We start from the raw sequence: 19617 nt of genomic DNA, 5'->3' as shown, positions 1-19617 counted from the left end.
ATTTCCTGATATGGGATTTGCAGTCTGTTTTGTAGCCAAGGAATATCCTGTTTGATCTAGGATGTGGTAATCTAATGAGGTGTATGTTATTGTCATTCAGTGAGAGGGGACAAGTTGATTGAGCATTGCATGGACTAGCGGCAATATAAAACAAAACAAAAAACAGTAACAGTGATGTCACACTCAGTCTTCAGTAGATGGGGGTTCTTTTGTTACTCGACCTGGGATGTATCAAACTGCATTCTGCCGACATTTATGTGCACAACTCCTCCCCTGTCATACCAACATAATGCCAATCAGGCTTACAATTACCTTCCTGGTTAAAAACAAGATATATGTTTATCAGAAAACTTCTCAATCAGCAGAAGGGGAACTGGTTTCTGTAGTGTGCAGTACTTAAAAAATAAAAATCAAATCAGCAATTGAAACTGAAATTGAAAGAATACAGCATACACTGTGATAATATTACAGTGCTATCAGTACATCCCTAATGATATTAGAGTTTGCATTTTGTATTTTAAAATGGCTGCTAAAGAAGTGATGAAATCTTTTCAGGGCCACATACACTGTACATACCCAAGAAAAGTATGTGGTGCACTGTTAAAGGGTGTGTACAGTTCTGGTCGAGGTGAGGATTTAGCATCTAACGTTTTGCAAGATATTCAGAAACCACTCTATGAGATGTCAAAGAGCATGCAATTCTAAGGGGTATCAAAAGTTCATTTGATGAAAATTGGTTTTGAAATGGCTGAAATATCCAAAAACAGGGTGAAACAAAGAGATCCTAATAAAAGGCGTGGCCTGTCGCCTTTTATTATTATCACTTTTTTGGATATCTCAACCATATGGAAACCAATTTTCATCGAATAAATGTTGAATCCTTCTCAAAATTACATGCTCTTTCATATTTCGTAAGAGGTTTCTCATTATCTCATTTAGGAATGTTCAAAACATGAATCCCCAACTCAACCAGTACTGTACAGTCCCTTTAAAGGGAAGATAAACCCCAAGAGCAATGTGGATTGAGTGAAAGCAGCAACATTAGTAGAACACATCAGTGAAAGTTTGAAGAAAATCGGACAATCGATGCAAAAGTTATGAATTTTTAAAGTTTTGGTGTTGGAACCGCTGGATGAGGAGACTACTAGAGGTTATGACGTATGAGTGGACAAGAATACCAAGAAAATATAAAGAAAATACTATAAAAATCAATTTTTCATGAAAATTACAAATTCCATCAACTTGATATTGACATATGTTAAGGGTAGCAATTATTCCCCCTGCTTTCTGAAAGCGGTTGGTCCATTGCTCTTTCATAATTCTAGAAAAGTGAATTTTTGTCGAATTTCCTTTATATTTTCTTTGTATTGTTGTCCACTCATACGTCATATCCTCTAGTAGTCTCCTCATCCAGCGGTTCAAACACCAAAACTTTAAAAATTCATAACTTTTGCATCGACTGTCCGATTTTCCTCAAACTTTCACTAATGTGTTCTGCTAATGTTGCTGCTTTCACTCAATCCACATTGCTCTTTGGGTTTACCTTCCCTTTAAGCCTTCTTCCACCTAAAGAAGTGATACTATGATAGATAAAGATGTTGATCATGTAATGCACACTATGCCAGATGTGAAGAATATCAGTTTGCAGCAAGAATAAATTTGACTCAAGATGAGTATTTTTCTTGGCTTGATGCAGTGTAGGTGAGCAGGAAGAGGATAGAATCACTTTTTTTTAATCTCTCATTTGTGGTCCAAGTCTGCTGTTACCCTTTCAGTACTGATAGCCATGTTGTACATACGTCATCGTCCCTTGGGCCAAGGAAGGAAAAAAAAGTCCTCTTGCCTTTGGATGCGGTAATTGATAATGAAAGCATGTTAAGTCTGTTCCCCTCCTTATGTAACCTAATTTACACAGGACATGTACCTGTTCACTCTTTGCTGAGCTACGTAGTTTGAGGGCCTATGTGACACTTCCATCCTTTTCCATTTTTCGACTTTACAAAAAGTCTGCCATAGTTGAGAGGTGAGCACTGCAGGGGAATTTCAGAGCTCCGTGATTTTTCACAAAATTGATTTCTTCATGTTTCAAATACCAGATATTAAAGCTCAAAACCCCTTTAAATGAACAGAACAGTGATAGTGTATTTGGTCATTAACCTTTTTGGGTTCTTTCAGTGGCAGTTATGAAAGAAAATCCTGTGGAATTGCTCATTGTTAGGAGTTGCTGACACAGAAAGGTTTAAAACCTCTGTTAGCAACTTTCAGTGAGGTGTATGATTAAGTGGTTAGGTTTGTGATATGAAGTTGGTGGCAGAAGCAATGGTAAATACTATTACATAATTCATATCTGATCTATAGCTGTGGCAAATCAGTTCTATCAGATATCTAAGCAGTAGGGGTCCAGACATTTCAGATTGAGCAGATTCTTTTGGTGGGTTTTTGTTTTTGTTTTTTGTTTTTTTGCACAAAGCCATCTTGACGATAATATGTGCCGTGAAGGTTTTCTACAAAATTGCCTTCATCAGAAACGTCTAGACACTTGAGGTGAACGGAGCAATTCATTGTGGGTATTCCTCACTCTCTGTTGTCTATTCTTAATTATATTTGTTCATTCACTGTGTCATTTTCTTATCTTTCTCTGTAAGTGTGTGGTACACTGCAGATTTTGTGAGACACTCCTAGCGTGAATACATTGAAGAAAACAAGCTATTGTATTCAGGAATCTTGTGATGTGAGGTCACTCTGGTATGGTGATTTCGTCATAAATTTATGGTCCTGCAGAGGGACATAAGGCGTGAAGAGGTGCTGTACAAATCACGTAGACAGTCTGGTATTCTGCAAACAACCTTGCATGGGCTACATAAGTCGAGTGTCATGCAGTCAATCATAACAACCCGTCATTTTGTTCTGCAATCATATAGCAGTGTTGAGGATGACACGCTTGCCTTTAATTTGCTCACAAGTTGCTCATTCTATGGTTGGATTGTAGTAGCTACTCATTCTTGGTCTGTTTGGTTCTGTTCAACTATAGGTAGAGTGCGCTCTCTGAAACATTCTGAAGTTGGCACTGCTCTTGAGCATTCCATACAGCTTCATTCTTGGTGGAAGTATTTCCTACAGAAAGCTTGCCCTCAAGGATACGACCTCACCGCGATTAGTTTTTTCCTCTTCATATTCCACTGTTGGGCAAATTTTCCCTTGCTGCCAAACCATGCTGCTGCTTTGTTGGTGTCATCTATACTGATGCCACCTGTGTGGATCTTATTTTAGCGTCACTTCCTACCCCCTCTCTCTTGTGCACAGCGGCAGAGCCAGCAGAAACATAGCGTCTTCACATTAACAATGGGAGCTGATTGAACCTGGCAGATGAACATGTGTTGCTGTCATCGGGAGCAGAGACCGAGTGAAGAAAAATCTGAATGCCTTGGAAGAAACTCTGTTAGTTTGATTTTAGCTGAGACCACCGTAACTTCTCTTTGCCGGGAGCCACTGTAATTTGAATCGTTGGTGACAAGTATCTATCACCACTTATATGTTTGGTGAAGGAATACACTCTCTTCAAGTAGACTCATTTGCCAGTCTGCAGTTTTTGTTAAACACTTAAAGAGCTCTTGGATTCTCGCCAACATGAAGAAGTTTTTGAAGAAACGGCGATCTGTGAACTTAATGAAATTATCTTCGTATTCTTCAGGTTCAAGTAAACTGGATCTAACAGAGGAGGAGCCCATCACGAATAGGTAAGTCATTTTTTTGGACAGTTGACTTTTTTTGTACTGACATCTTGCTTTAAACTATTTTTCTCTGATTGTAGAATTGCAAGAAAGACCCACTGCTCATTTGAGAAGAAGTTCACACACAGAAACCTGTCACTCAGATTGTGAATTCATAATTCCCCAGAGTTCTTAATTGATTGATGTGTTGAAAGTGAAATAATGAAGGCGTAGAAGTACCATATTCACTATTCAAAGCTTACTCCAGCCCTGGAAAAAAAAGAAAAAAAGAAAAAAAAAGTTTTTCAGGCTTTGGAAGGGTGAAGAGTTTGTTTGGAATTGTTTTCTCTGTTTTTCAATCATTTTCACGTGTAAAAATACTCCCTGGGAATTTGAGTTTCTTACTGAAAGTGGAATATGTCATCATAGATTTTAAGTGTTGCCAGGTTCTACAAGCCCAGAACATCCTCTCTTTTTTTTTCCCTCATCAGCAGCAACTCGATCAGTGCACACAAAATCAGATTTTGTTTTTAATTTTGCACACACAAATTTAAACATCATATTGGAGCAGTTCCAAGTAGCAATGAAAATTATAAAAAGGAGGGGATTTCCAAAAGCAGTATGGTTATAAGTCTAGCAGAGATAACATTTTGTTCTACCACCACAGTTTTTCCTTTCTGCATGTATCAATAAACATGTAAACTAGGCAAAACATGGATCACAAAAAAAAGAGAGAAGAAAGCACAAAACTGGCAAAACAAAACTGAAAGCTGAGATAATCTGATTAAAGCTTTAGTTGTCTTTTTGGCCCTGAATTCAAAGTGATAAACAGATTTCTTCAATTGTTTTTTTTTTTTGTTCGAATCAATATTGTATATATGATATATATATATATATATATATATATATATATATATATATATATATTCTTTTTTTCTTCTTTTTTTTTGGGGGGGGGGGGTGTATTCTGTATTCTGTTTTGTTTTGTTTTGTTACGTTTGTGTAACTGTTTTTGAATACCGAGTAGTGGAAGGTGATTGTTGTAGTGCCAGGATTATTGCTGTGGAGAGTATTGTATGACATAATGCAGTATTTGCTTCCTATTTATATTTCCTTGTCTTTCTTGATGATGTAAAATGCTGAAAAGGACCTGATGTTTATTTTTTTTTTAATGTGTGCGTGTTGGGGTGTGATTCAGCCAGTATATCTTGTTTTCCGCATGTTGTTCAACTTCCTCAATGTTCAATGTTTGTCTCTAATGCATCATATCATATTCCACCTGTTTACCACCTAGTATTTCCCCCTGCTTCTCGAATTTATGGACCTGGCAGGCTTCAGGATTTACGAGTACATCGTACAATAGTTTTTTTATGCTCATTGACTCCTGTCTCTCGTTAAGTTTGCACTGCAAAGTGAATCTAAAACTGATAAAAGAGAACAAAGGCATCTGTTTCTATCAATCTGGCGTTCAGTGCAACAGGTGCTATGTATTGAAATAGTGAGAAGCTGTACAAGTTTCGATAAGTGAGCACATTTTACCTTTAACCTTGCCATCATTCTCTGGCATATCCAACATTTGCATTATATCAGCAATATTGTGTAAGAACCCTTTTTTTGAGTTACAAGTTTCAGTTTCCTTGGCTTAACAGATTTTTGAAGGTGTTTTTAAAACTCGCCCATCTATTTGTTAAAGTGGCATTTCCCTGTGCGCTTGTGGATGAGTTTTAATATGTAGTAGCCATTTGAAACATATGACATCTAATTGTAAAAATGGGAAACTGCTTTCTTGAATATTTGATACCAGTGTAGATTGGATTGTAGTAGACAGCGAAAGAGATATTTAGGCTAGTATAAGATTGACCCTATTGCTATGTTTTGATAAGATATATGATATGAGGAGGTATTCATCATCTTGTGATTTAGGCATGATAGTTGCTGCTTCCTTCGAGGAAAATAAGAAAAAAAAAAACCAGGAGAAAAGAGAAGCAAGCATTAAACTGTCAGAAGACAATTGCTTTACAGATATCTTTGGTCACAAAGCATGAAAGGATTATTTCTTCTTGTAAGATAATCTGCATTTTTTAATGTCCTTTTTTTTTTTTGCTTATTTGTTTGTGTGTCAATTGGGTTGCCCAACTGTGAAGAGATTCAGCCTTCTTGCTGCAAACCAGCTGGGATTTGATAATTATATGATTTTGTTTTGTTCTTCTTCTTTCCCCCCACCCCACCCTCTCATCCAGCGTACCCTCATTTGATGGCAGGGAGCAGCACCAGACGAATGAACCAAGGATCAGCTGTGTGCAGAGGGGAAAGAAAGGCTTTGGTTTCGTCCTGCGCGGGGCCAAAAGTAAGTTCCGGTCTGCTCCCTTCACGTAGTGCCCATTGTATTACTTAATTTTGAATTGAGTGGTATAATCTGTGATTCACCGACCAGCAAGCTACTGATCTCGTGGGTCAGTTTCCATGTCTCTTGTCATATTACTCCCCCCATCCCTTAGAACTTTGAAAAGTTTGTGAATGTGATTACAACAAACACTGAATTCATAAAGTCCCTCTTTTCTTCTACTCCTTTGCCATTTGTCTTCCATTGATGCCAAGTTGCATTTGGGGGGGGGGGGTCATTTTATTGTTGATGGGAGAAGTGAAACTCTTAATATCTTGAAGCAAAGTGCATTCAATCGCGCCATCCTGGCGTATGGTCCTTTAATGATCTTTTCCAGTGTATTGACACAGGAGCCATTCTGCCCTCAGCGCAACTTAATAGCCGTGCCTCATTCGTCAGACACGCTCATTGTGCGCATTCTCTTGTTGCTAGATCATAAACAATGAATGTAATGTGGCCAGGTTCTGCCTTTTTCCCAAACTGCTTGTCGCAATTACTGCAAACTCAGAAAATTGTAACTACACTGCTGAGGCCAAAGAAATGTCATTGAACCATGGCAGCTTTCAGTGGAAGCACAAAAATAAGTCCTTTGAGATGAAAAGAGGTACAGAGACATAAAGTTTCATGTGAGCATCAAGCTTAATGGTGTTTGCAACGGTGTAACAGGAATGATCCTAATTTTGATAAGTTTGCTAACAGTAATGGACCAGATATCTAAACCAATCCTTTTCCTCATGATTGAAGAAGCTAATTTTCACAAAGTTTTAACACCTGTCTTTTAAGTCTGTTATTCACATTAATCAAAGGTGACAACTCGAGAGTTTATTGCATTTCTGAGTTATACAATATTAAGTAACTGCTTTATTTTCATTCCCAAACTGTTCACTTGGTGTATTGTGAAGTCAGAAAAAGATTCTCAGACTGTCCCTCAAATGGGTGTTGATGAAATTGAATAGATCTTATCAAATGTCATGATATTTCACTATCAAAAATGTTGGCTCTGAAAATTGCATAAACTTTGCAATGTAGTATTCCACTGTGCAAAAGGCAAGAATTGCTCCAATATCCTATATATTTTTGCAACTTGTCAAAAGTAATTAATTAAGAGATAAAAATTTAATAAATCTTTTTAGCTGTTCAAACAATGTTGGAATTAAACTTGTATCATGCCCTAATATGCCTTTTTATCTGAACAAAGAGCTGTGAATCTTATTCCCTCTCCTCCACTCCCCCCCCCCACCCCCTTCCCATCCTACAGGTCCCCAGGGTGGGGCTGTTGCCTTCACTCCCACCAAGGATTTCCCTGCCCTGCAGTACCTGGAACATGTGGACAAGGGCAGTCCAGCGGACAAGGCAGGACTCAAGATGGGAGACTTCATTCTGGAGGTGGGTAGAGACCACATGAATGCCACACATCTTTGGGATATGATGCATCATGCGTTACCCCGGGGTACCGTAGTACCCCGGGGTACCACGTTGTGTAGCGCTACCTCACATCCACTCGAGGACAGCCACAGAGAAATGCCTGCACTGTGTGTGCGTCTACAGTCATTCCCATACCACTGCATGTGATACTATGCATGCATGGTATGCTGTGCTAGTAATATAGCGTGAGCTTCAGTGCAGTGCAGTGCAGTGGCTAGCACCTCCAGTACCAAAATAATTTCCCACTTTTTGGCGCCCAGGATACAACCTTTAAAAAAAATAAATAATTCAACAAAATGGCTGATTTTTATTTGGTACCCCGGGATACCATTTAGGTCATCATATGTATAACTCTTTTCTTACCATTGATAACCATTTTGCATACAGTATCAAAGGCATCCTGAGTTTGTGGTTCTGACGGGATTAAAGGGATGATATAGTATTAGTTGAGATGAGGATTCAGCTTTTAACTCTTTGCCAGATACTTAAAAACCACTTTATCAAAATCTGTTTTGAAATGGCTGAGATGTACAAAAACAAAGTAAAATAAAGCAATCCTAATAAAAGTTTGGTCCTATCTTTTATTACGGTCGCATTGTTTCAGATACTGTAAAACGAGGAATTTTCGCGTGCACTTTAATTTCGCGAATTTCGCAAGCGTCAAGATTCGCGAAATTAATATACACGCGAAAGTCCTTGTTAACACTAAATGCATTGAACGCCAGTGGCACTTTGCAAAAATTTCATGCCACGAAAAAGGCTGTCGGCTCCAATTCGCGAAAAATTCATGCCGCGAATATATCATGTTTTACAGTATCTTAGCCATTTCAAAATCAATTTTCATCGAATAAACTTTGAATTCCTCTTAGACTTATTTGCTGTTTCATATTTCATTAGAGGTTTCTCATTATCTCAGAAATCATCATAAAAAACATTAGAAACCTGAAACCCCATCTCAACAGAAACTATATCATCCTTTAAGTTCAAAACGTCATATGATTTTATAACCTGCCAAATACATTGCATTGATTAAATGAATGGCTTGCTGGCTGATGCCACTAATCTTTCCCATCACATCTTGCTGAGAGATTGAAAATGAAAATGTGATTGTGTATATCGAAACAACGTCCAGTAATGCTCATGTGGTTGAAAGCCCTAAGAGTATACTTATGTAAGATTTTTGTATGTATTTAACTTGCACTCCTTTCATTCTTGGCATGGGTGGGGGGGGGGGCAGAAGGTGATGGTACTTGTCACAATGTATTGAAATATTACAGAGTGATACGATTTGTAGTTGATTGCTATTCATAAAATGGCCAAAGAGCATCGATGGGACTAACTGAGCAGATTAAAATGATACTCCGAAGAAGCCAGAAATTACCAACTTTTCAGCCTTCAATAATAAGACAGTGAAAAATTAATAAGAGTTGCTGTAAGAAAGGAAATCCAAGATGATTCTAATATTTTTGCATTCTGCAGACATTGCCTTCAGACAACCTGTGAAATGAAGAGGAAGTGACTCCAAGCTCCTTTACTCTTTTTTTTTCTTTTTTGCCACCATATTTCATAGAGCTAAATTCGTACCCAGTAAGCGATGCATGAGTGTGAATCATTGGCCACTTGTTACTGAACTTAGCCCTGACTCCTTCGTCCTTTCTGGAACTCTCGACTTGAACTCCCGCATGACCTCAACAGGCAATAGCTGCTTTTATTCCTGTCTTTCAAATTCCCTGAAGGGGAACTGCTTTTCATCTTATGTGTCATTGTCAAAAGAATGTTGAAGAAAACCTACTTCTGTTAGGATGATCAGTGATGTTTGTTTTGTTTTTTTATCCCAGCAGCATTGTTATCTGTGTGCAAAGTGCAACATAGAATGAGCAAAGTTCTTAACAATCATACATTCTTTGATTATCCTTAAAGGAACAAACATACTTCAGTCAACTCCATAAGAGAAGAAAAGAAGAAATGGATTTCTAATCTACTCTTCATATACATGTCTGTGTTTATTGTTTTATACAAATTTATCTCCAGTTAACGAGTCACTTCGACTCTGGTATGAATACCAATGAGTTCTATGGAATGGGTTGTTTCATATACCGGTAGGTTTGTCATTGCATTGTCAGTTTTTCATATGAGCATGTTGGGCAAGGGTGCAGACCCGTAGGAGGAATCGGGCGGGAGGGGGGAGGGGGGAGGGGGGAGGGGGAGGGGGGGGCATATCTAACTCACTAATTTGCAGCCAAATGTCATTCTCAGGGCATGTTTCAGACTTCGGAAAATGTCTTTCGTTTCCAGGATGTAATTCATAAATTTTGTTGCGCAAATGTCTGCCGTCAGGTGTACTAGGATTAAGGAAAAGGAAAAAAAAGGCGCTTTCCTCCTAACTCGAAATCTTAAAATATACTGCATGGCATTCTCTCCTAAGCTCATAGTGTCGCCAGTGAAACAGTTGGCTTTCTGTATGCCCTAAATGAAAAGGAAAAGTTGTCTCTCTCCCTTTGTCTTTCTGTCTGTCTGTAAGAGAAGGAACTGATTTGTTCCCCGATATTTTGTGTTGTAAACTTTTATTAATTTCTTAGACAGGGCTTGACAATAACTTTCTTGATCTGGTGGTCCTGTGGGCCAGTGAAGTCTTTGACTTTGAAATGTTGGTGGCCCAACAAAGAAATATAGTTGCCTGAAATGAGAGGAGATGTAAAAATTCATTTCAAATTTTAACTGACTGATTAGGCCATTAAAAGAGAGCCTTTTTGAAATTTGGTGGTCCGACATCAATTTTCAGTGGCCCAGGGCCACTTGGCCACTGCTGATGTTGAGCTCTGGCTTAGAAGATAAAACTGGCATCTTTGAATAGCCTCGGCCATCATGGGCTGTTTATTTACACTAGGCAGGTCACAGAAACTAGGAAGGACTGTTAGTGGGTAAATAGTTTTATTCTGCTTGATTTCCAGAGCTCTTGATATTTTTTTTGTTGTGTGTGTGTGCACACACAAAATAGATATGTAACGTAAATCTCATTAGTTTCTTAAATGTTAACCTAACGTTACAACTAACAAGTGAGTGTTCACCCATTAAAGAAAAAGCAAAGATAGAGATAAAGGTTACAAATTAATAATCCAGAATATAGTTCAAGCACAGGATGTTTGTCTTTATCCTTCTGTGACTTTTAACCTGCTCAGTTTATTTAATTTTTCTTTGTGCAATTAAAAAGCAACAAAATATACTGAGTGATCTACTTATTCAATAATTTCTTTGACCCCCTGTGAGTCTACAAAGCTCCCTGGGGTGTTTCCAGCGGTAATGAGGATCCCTTAGTTGCTCATACCTGCTCTTCTATCTATTCCCAATAAGTCATCATTTGCTCGACGGATCCTAACTAGAGCACAGAGCCGATTTCCTATTTCGCTCTCCAGAGCTTCTCAAATTACCCCGCATCACCACGTGCAGCTACCGCTAGAGAGGTCAGGTCACACGGTGCATGGTTGCTGATAACAAACAGTCGCCGAGCAGAGAAGTGGGAAATTGAGACGTTACAAGAAAATAACCATGATTTTGCCAGAAATGTTTGGTTATGCATATGGGTCTTCAAATGTGCTTGTTATTTATGACCTTCCCCGAAGACTACAGCGGGTGATGATTTTTATCATTGTTCAGCAGTGCCTGGTTCATTTGATACGGTGTTTAACCCCGAGTGAATTGAAATTTGAGTGACTTTGAGACTTTCCTGCCTTGTGTTAGCTACTGAAGGTCAAGGAAGTAACCAGAGGGTGGAGTTTCATGAAAAACAAAAAACACACAAACAAAGAAGGTGAAAGCAGAATCCAGTTTCAATAACATGCTCCAAGCTTTGATGATCACACTTCTTCCTCATATCCGGAATGTTACTAACCTTTGTACACACATATACTATTTCCCTGAAAACTGATCGTATCATAGTCATGGGGGGGGGGGGGGGGATAAACAGTAAGGACTAAAAACTAATAGCACTTCTGATGATTAATAGAATAATACAGGACTTTTCTTCAATTCATCCCTTCCTATATTTTTTTTTTGTCAAGTTCCAATAGCATAAATTTGTTCGTATCTTTTGGGTAAATTTTAACCACAAAGTCTTATCTTCGTGCAGTCTAATACAGCCTACCAAATGGTGACTAGAACTTTTGATTCGCTGCTTTACTGCAAACGAGGAATGGCTGGACTGTCTACAGTACTTCTTTTTTCTGTATTTTTTTCTCTTTAATCTCACATGCAAAGTAGCAAATACTTAACCAGCTCGCTCACTTATGGTGACTTGAATGATAATTTCCCTGGTGAACTCTGACAGAAATTCAGTATTGAAATTGAAGAGACTGCTCACAAGCCTAATATACCCTGGCTCATTTTTGTGTTCAGTTATTTAGTTCTCCTTCAACTTACCTACACTGATCCTCCTCCACTTTCCCTTTCATTGTCATTTCAGATTAACGGCGAAGACGTGGTAGCGGCCCCTCACCAGTATGTGGTCAACCTAGTGGTCAGTTCGCCGGACACCATCGTGATGAAGGTCATCACGGTGCCGGGCTCCAAGGCCTACTCGTGGCTGAAGGAGGGAAAGACCATGAAGAGACAAGGTAAGATGAGCATTCAGCCCTCATAGCAAAGAGCTCTATCTGCTATTAACTTGAAGTCAAGTGAGAAGAACTTGGCTAAATGCAGACCTTCTTCTGTAGTTGTAGATACTGTGCATAAATTGCGCAAATGGGAAAAGCTGCTGTCCTTTTTTTTTAACTTTTCCTTGTTTTGCATTTTTTTTCAATTACTTTTGGTTAAGAACATTGTAGTCACTCATTCTAACAATACAGTTACACCAGCAAGCCATCAAAACACATAAAGTTATAATCTTTGTCTTTGTAGGGCACAAAAAGTTTTTTTTTGTGCCATTATGCCTGCAGTCTCCATGGGGAATTCTTGAGTAAACTCTTGTAGCCATTTTGCATAGACTCTGGGGACAGATGCCACAGACTGATTTTTCAACTTTCGTGCGAAACCAGTCACGGCAATCTATTTATGAGATGTTCACTGACACACCGTAAGGTGATAGCGTGACTTTTGCAAGCTTGTTAGCAGTGAGTTGTCAGTCTCCAAAGACCAAACCTGAACAGTTGTAGCAACATTCTGAGCACAGGGCAGTTGATCCACTGCTCTTTTGCTCTTGAATGTGATGGCTTGGGCCATTTGTAGCAGCATCTGCCTTAAAGGGATGGTATAGTATTGGTGGAGATGAGGATTGGGCTTTTGACATTTTGTGAGATACTAAGAAACCACATGAAATGTTACAGCTAGAGCATGCCATTATAAGAGATATTCATAGTTTATAAGATGAGAATCTGTTTTGGAATGGCTGAGACATCCAAAAAACAAAGTAAAACAAAGCAATCCTAATAAAAGGTATAAAAGGTGGGCCCCACATTTTATTAGGATTGCTCTGTTTCGGATATTTCATCCATTTCAAAACCAGTTTTTATCAAATAAACGTTGAATCCCTCTTAGAGTTACATGCTCTTTCATATTTCATAAGCAGTTTCTCATTATCTCAACGAAAAAATGTTGGAAACCTGAAAGTTAGGTGTCAACAAAAACTTTAGGATCCTTTTGATATTTGTTTTCTTTCTTTCTTTTTTTCCTTTCTTTTTGGAGGGGGTTCACTTTTGAATGCACCCAGCAGAAAAGAAAAAGCCAATGCTTGATTTTGTGGAAACCATGTTCTTTTTTTTTTGGATAATTTGTGATGAACACCTCCTTGCTTTTCTTGATGACAAATTTCCCAGCTACTTTTCACTTTTGAGCATTTCTGTGTATTGTACTGCTTTCAAACTCGCACATACACATGGTGTTGTAAAATCAGCAAATAGTTGTGTGTTTACATTTGGTACCAGGGTAGATTAGCACCCTACGTGTATATTGATATCCTTCTTTTGCAATTAGAAGAGGAACTGCAAAAAGAAATTTAGATATTAAAATCTGTTGATCCCTTTACTATGGTGTGGGCACAAGCTGTCATCCAGTTTTTCTCTAAAGTGCTTCATGTATAGATATAGTAGAACTGCTGGATGCAGAGAGAGACTAATTTTGACTTTTTCATTTGAGAAAGTCCTGATGTTGCTTTGTGTGTGTGTGTGGGATTGGACCAATATGGGACATCATATACTGTAAAAGTGGATATTTTCACGAGTAATTGTACATGCTCGGCTGGGGGAGATGAATTTCGCATGTTTTTAATTCTGCAGAATCAGGACATCAATTTTGAATGACTGGAGTACATGACATGAAAAAATATTTGCATACTTTTATTTTCACGCTGGCTTCCGGTTGCAAGAAATATGTGGTGATTTTCACACCGCGAAAATTTCCACTTTTACAGTATGATGATCCTTCAATCATGTAATCAATGATGCAAAGGCTTTTTGAAAATGCAATAAATGTATGCAATGCATGTAGAGATAGAGCAAGAAACAATATCTAGCAAAAAACAGAATGGAGCATCTACAGGGGGCCTTCATGCATTTTGGAAGAGCCTGTTTCCCATGCTGCTAGATCAAGCCTCTATGTACAATGTACTAGCTAATATGGCTGTTTTCTCTTCTAGCATGGGTTGAGTAGTTGCCAATGGCTAATATCTGAATCTCTCTCTCTCTCTCTCTGTCTTTCTCCGGCTTCCTGTCCCCTCTCTCTCTCTCACTCTCATTCTCACTCTTTCGCTCTCTTACGCCCTCTCAGCCCCTAGCCTTCCAGTTAACACCCCGACCACCCGGTCACTCTCCATTTCCAGTCAGGAGCAGAACGCAGTAGGTGAGTATGTGGCTGAAATCATAGCTGAATTAATCGCTTGCATATCATGCTATGGGTCAAAACATCTTTTGGTGTAATTCTTCTGTGTATGAGTATGTGCATATGTGTATGTTATGATTATGCATATCCATATGCATAATATCAAGGATTTTAATACCAAAAAAAAAAACCTGTCAAATCTCAAATCTCATATTGATTGTTTATTTACAAAAAATCTTTGATTTATCAAATTTGATTTGGTGGTATAAAATCATTGAATGGGTTTACTTCACACTACATAGCATATAGCAGTAGTAGCCCTCTTTTACAAAGCCAGTTTTAACAAACTTTCATCTGTTTTGACCATGATGTCAGATTTCACTCTGGTTCAGCAGTGAGAAATGCGATTGATCTTTTGACAGTCTTATATTTCCTAGACAGGATCTAGTTTAAGAGTAAAAAGGTACTTGTAGAAGATGTAACTATTGAAGAATTAATCTGTAGCAAGCAAATTCCTCATATAGTAAGTCCTCGGTGATTAAGTTCATTCAGCGGGTACTACATATTAGCCAAGACTTGTGAGCAAATCACTCTGATTTGATTCATTACCATATATTCAAATGGGAAGAGATGTGATCGTTGGAAAGAATTACACAAGAAAAAAACATTTTCTCACAGTTGGAATGTTCACAAATGTACAAATTTGCAGCACATCTCTCAAGCCATTTTGATATCAATGTTCATTATGTGTGTATGTCACCGTAGATGAGCTGGATAGAGCCATTGAGAGTGGGAACACAACGCCCTCATACACATCACCGTCGTCATCTCGTACTCCAAGCATACCGGATGAGGACCTGAAGGTGGCATCAATCCGCAAGCGACCCGTCCGGCACCAAACCAGCCAACCGCAGCTGGACGGGCTCTTCCTGCAGCGAAAGGGCAGCACATCGAGCGATGGGACGACGCAGTCCTCGCCCGACGACGCTCCTGTGAAACCTTCCGTGCCTCTACCTCCTCCCTCCCAGAAATTCAACACCGTGGCCAGGATGTCCAACGCCCGAGCTCCCCGGCAGCAAAGTCTGGAGGAGGTCCACAGTCCGGTTGATCGCAGGAGTTCCGGCGGATCTGACTCCGCGGTGTCATCCATGAGGTCATCACCGGCTTCATCCCATTCCCTGACAACATCTTCCTCTGTGAGTTTCACAGACAGTGCAGTGCACCTGCGTGCAGATCGCACGTCCTCCGACCCGTCATTGGCACGCGATATGAAGAGTGCAAGTCCCAAGACTCTGCAGGGGACAACCAAAAAGCCCAGCCCCTTGCCGCCAACACGATCTCAGTCGCTCCTGAATCTCTCTGCCACCAATCCCTCACCGCTCGCCATGGGCAACGGCACACTGAAGAAGATGCCAAGTCAAAATTGCATTGAAAATGCACCCGTGAACACTACTGCGATACCCGTGGAGGTTGAGGTCCACAATTCTGCAAACAGCAATGAGTCGGACGATGACACCTCAAGCACAGGGTCCTTTGCCAGCGCCATCGCACTGGCTGCTGCCAAGATGGAGAAAAAGAAGATAGAGACTGTGGTGGAGGAGAGACCAGCTTCCATGTCAGCGTTCCAGATGGCCATGGCTGCCAAGCAACAGTATACCCAGACTTCGCAGGAGGGACAGAATTTGAATCGAAATCAAAACCAGAACGTAGAGAGCCCTTCATCTACGCAGGCTCTCCTACAAGCAGCCATTGCCAAACGCAAAATGAGGATGGAAAAGACAGATGAGAATAAATCGGACGATATTGAGGAGAGGATAAAGCAGTATAAGAAACAGGACAAGGCATCACGGCCTAAATCAGGCCAAGCTGTCCTGCTTGATGCTATTGCCAAGCGACGCAGCATTGTGGAATCACAGAGCCCAAGTTCAGAAGAGGAATCATCGAGTGAATCTTCACCCAACTCACCAATGAATCGTATCCCCGTAGGAAAGTCGGCATCAATCAACACGGCAAACAAATACACGGGCAATGTCAAGCCAACAGATGGCGACATTGCCAAGGCTGCCAGTGCCATGCAGGACAAAATAGCCAGCAGGCCTCCCATTAAGGAGGATTCCAGTCTCAATCGACACAAAAATGTGATCAGAATTTCACCGCGTGGACGCAACGAGGACGTGTCAACGGACAGTTCAGACAGCGACACCCCTCCAGTGTCTGTCAAAAATATCAAGCAGAGTTTTGAGAAGCCCAAGAAACTCTCACCGCGAGATTCCAAGATCTCGCCGCTCTCTCCGGTGAAAGAGGACGACGCAATGCCAGAAGCTCCTATTCCACCGCCTCCTGCATTTGTGGAGACAGACCCTCCCGTCCCAGCGCCGAAAGAGGAAGTGGATTCAGAAGAATCGCGGCCAAAACTGGGATCCCTGATAGAAAAGTTCCAGAAGTCAGAGCCTGCAGTGGCAGACATTGAGATCGTGCCACCCCCTCCCAGCTTTATGGAGGATCCCGACCACGCCCGGTTCCGGCGCGAACAGCCCTTCGACACCGCCAGCGTGGTGTCGTCCGTCTCCTCGATATCCACGATGTCCAGCTACAGCACGATGTCGACCGACCCCAGCAGCAACGACGGCTTTGAGCCCATTGGGGAGGAGTCCCTGAGCAACAGCAACACCATCAAGTCTGATGTGTCTTCATCTGGGTCCTCATCTTCCACTCTTACCACCATGTCGACAGGAGACACCAATGACAACTGGCCCAGGGCTCCCCCTCCACCTGTTGCTGCCAAGCCCGGCAGAAAGAGTGTGGGGAATGACAACGAGGTTGCCAACAACATGTCCAACGGAGTCAACAATAACTCACTTGTCAAAGGTGAGAGCATAATTCTTCACGTTAAATGTACTCAAAATCTTGTTTCATTATCTCACCATGAATATTTTTTTTTTATACATTCCTATACGGAAATAGTGAGGCCCATCACCTTGATTTTGTGCAATTCTGATTTAAGGCTAAATTCTTTGATTATATCGCCATGATATTTGCATATTTATGTTTTCATTCAGTGTGCTCATCATTAATGCCATTCTTTATCAGGAAGTTTGGTTTGTTCCCCCAATTTGTTCACTTGACATAAGATAAAACAAGACAGATACCTATTGTGAATAGATTCTGTAATATTGCTGGTAGAAACATTCATCCTGACATAGTCAATTAATAAAAGGGCAACCTTTAACCGTAAATGTGCCGTGGCTCTTTGCTTAACTTGTAACAAGTTTTTTCATCAGCATTTCAGTCTGCACCCAAACTTCACCCAATTGTAAAGTTAGCAAGCCCTGTCAGGTGTAGCAACGTGCCTCCATCCAGCAGGAACTCCTGACCTAGTGATGGGGTAGGGATCAGGGGGATTGAGCAAGGCTTGACAGTACCGGAGGCCCAGTGGCCCAGGGCCACTAATAATTGATGTTGGGCAAACAAATTTCCCCAAAGTGTATCTTTTGATGGCCTGATTGAGCTCCCGCAATTCAAAATGTATTGTTACCTTTCCTTTCATTTTGAGCCAACACATTTCTTTTTAGGACAATCAAAATTTGAAAATACAAGATATTAGTAGCCCAAGTAGGCCACCAGGGATTAAAGTTAGTATGGAGTCTTTGCTTACCGGGAAGGTAAATTCTATTTATTGACAGTATTAAAGATTCTAGACATCTCAGCCAACTGGAAATGTGAGCACTACTCAAGTGTGCATGGAACAAACCATAATTACGTGTAGAGTGAAATCACTTGTGGTAGACCACACCCTCTCACATCCCCCATATCCATCTCTCGCACCCTAGCAGAGAAGTCGGTGAGCGAGTGGTCGGTGGAGGAGGTGGGCGACTGGCTGGAGGGGCTGCAGCTCGGCGAGTACCGGGAGAACTTTGTGGAGAACGCCATCTCCGGTGACCACCTGACCTCCCTGGGGAAGGACGACCTCTCTGAGCTGGGGGTCAGGCGGCTGGGCCACAGGTTAACAATCATCAAGGCACTGCAAAAGCTTCAGAAATGAGGGACATCTGTTTCTCTCTTTTCTTTTATTTTGGCCTTCGGAAGTAAGATGCTGTGTGGGAGAGGCGTGGATCTCTTCCTAGAATTTCCATCCATCTGTGGGGGTCTGTTTGCATATCAAGAACACTTCGCTATGGGATCTGTGGCATCTTGATTGTAACCAAGCGAGGATCATCAACTTGACTGTACCTTGATGTGGTGTATTTGTTCTACAATTTTTTTTTTATAATTATTTATTTTTTGTTGTTGCAAGGGTCTAATATTCAGCGCCTATATGGACGTATCCCTTGCCAACTTATGACTTTGTAGTTAATGTCAATTTTCTTTTTCATCTATGTGTATACGTGTGTGCATGCATAGAGGCCGATAGTGCACACACATTTGGAACTGTATGAAAGATAAAGTGTCAACAATAAGCCGAGACCAAATAATGTGTGTACAGATGATGTATTTGGATATATGTTTGTTGCATGCAATAAGTTAACATATTTTCATGAATAATTTAGGTATTGCCCATTTATGCAGAAAATCTGATCTGCTAGAATCTGATCTACTATTTTTGTCATGACGGGTGAAGACAAGAGAGGATCTCCGTAGATTCATTTAGCTTCATTTAGCAAGAGACAGTTCAAGAAACACTCCCAAACAAAGAGCCAATTATTTCACTCTTGATAGCAAGGCATATTCCCAGATATGATAGAGTTTACAAAAGATACTGACAGGTGATATCCGGATTGTATGTCGTTACAGTCTAATTTGATTTACAGTCTCTGTCGGCAAAAGCATGCCAAGGTTATAATGAACTACACATACTTTTTTTAAGTGGAAACTGTTTGTCACGAGTATTTCATTTCATAAAGGTATTTTTTAGATTCTCAGCAAAATTCAAATTATCTTGCCTGTATTACACCGACCTACTACTCAGTTTAGCATCGCTGAGAATAAAGAAATGTGAAACATACCAACCTATACTGTTTGTATCTGTATGATGTCTTCATCTGCAGCAAAAACAACAACAAAATGATAATTGTTGTCTACAAGAAATGACCAATACATTCATCTTAGGAATGGCACAAAAAGGCAGGGGGGTTATGTTAACAGACAGAATAAAAATGTTAATTCCACTGATAGAGAGATGAAAAGAAACAGCTTGTTGATATTTGGAGAGAATGTACATGGCTGCTTAAAATGTTTCCCCGACTGTCCTGATGTCAAGATTGTTGATACAGGTATTCTAAGAAGAATATTCTG

The 19617-nt window shown here is 40.2% G+C and overlaps 1 protein-coding gene across 1 annotated transcript in view; it reads left to right on the top strand.

Annotated features, from left to right (window-relative positions):
• Nucleotides 1–18367, top strand: part of LOC139725372 (uncharacterized) — a 66108-nt gene extending 47741 nt beyond the window's left edge. Inside the window, exons 14-20 of the mRNA XM_071636456.1 lie at nt 3546–3737; nt 5951–6057; nt 7352–7479; nt 11978–12128; nt 14275–14346; nt 15091–17193; nt 18156–18367. Coding sequence (XP_071492557.1) covers nt 3546–3737; nt 5951–6057; nt 7352–7479; nt 11978–12128; nt 14275–14346; nt 15091–17193; nt 18156–18367 — 2965 coding nt within the window. The remainder of the gene's footprint in view (nt 1–3545; nt 3738–5950; nt 6058–7351; nt 7480–11977; nt 12129–14274; nt 14347–15090; nt 17194–18155) is intronic.
• The last annotated feature ends 1250 nt before the right edge of the window (nt 18368–19617 follow it).

The sequence above is a fragment of the Diadema antillarum genome, unplaced genomic scaffold (assembly GCF_040938485.1).
Source record: "Diadema antillarum isolate AM-2024a unplaced genomic scaffold, OU_Dant_1.0 seq00000035_RagTag, whole genome shotgun sequence".
NCBI classification, from domain to species: Eukaryota; Metazoa; Echinodermata; class Echinoidea; order Diadematoida; family Diadematidae; genus Diadema; species Diadema antillarum.
Note: the sequence above shows the minus strand (reverse complement) of the source record. Positions and strands in the feature narration are given on the sequence as shown.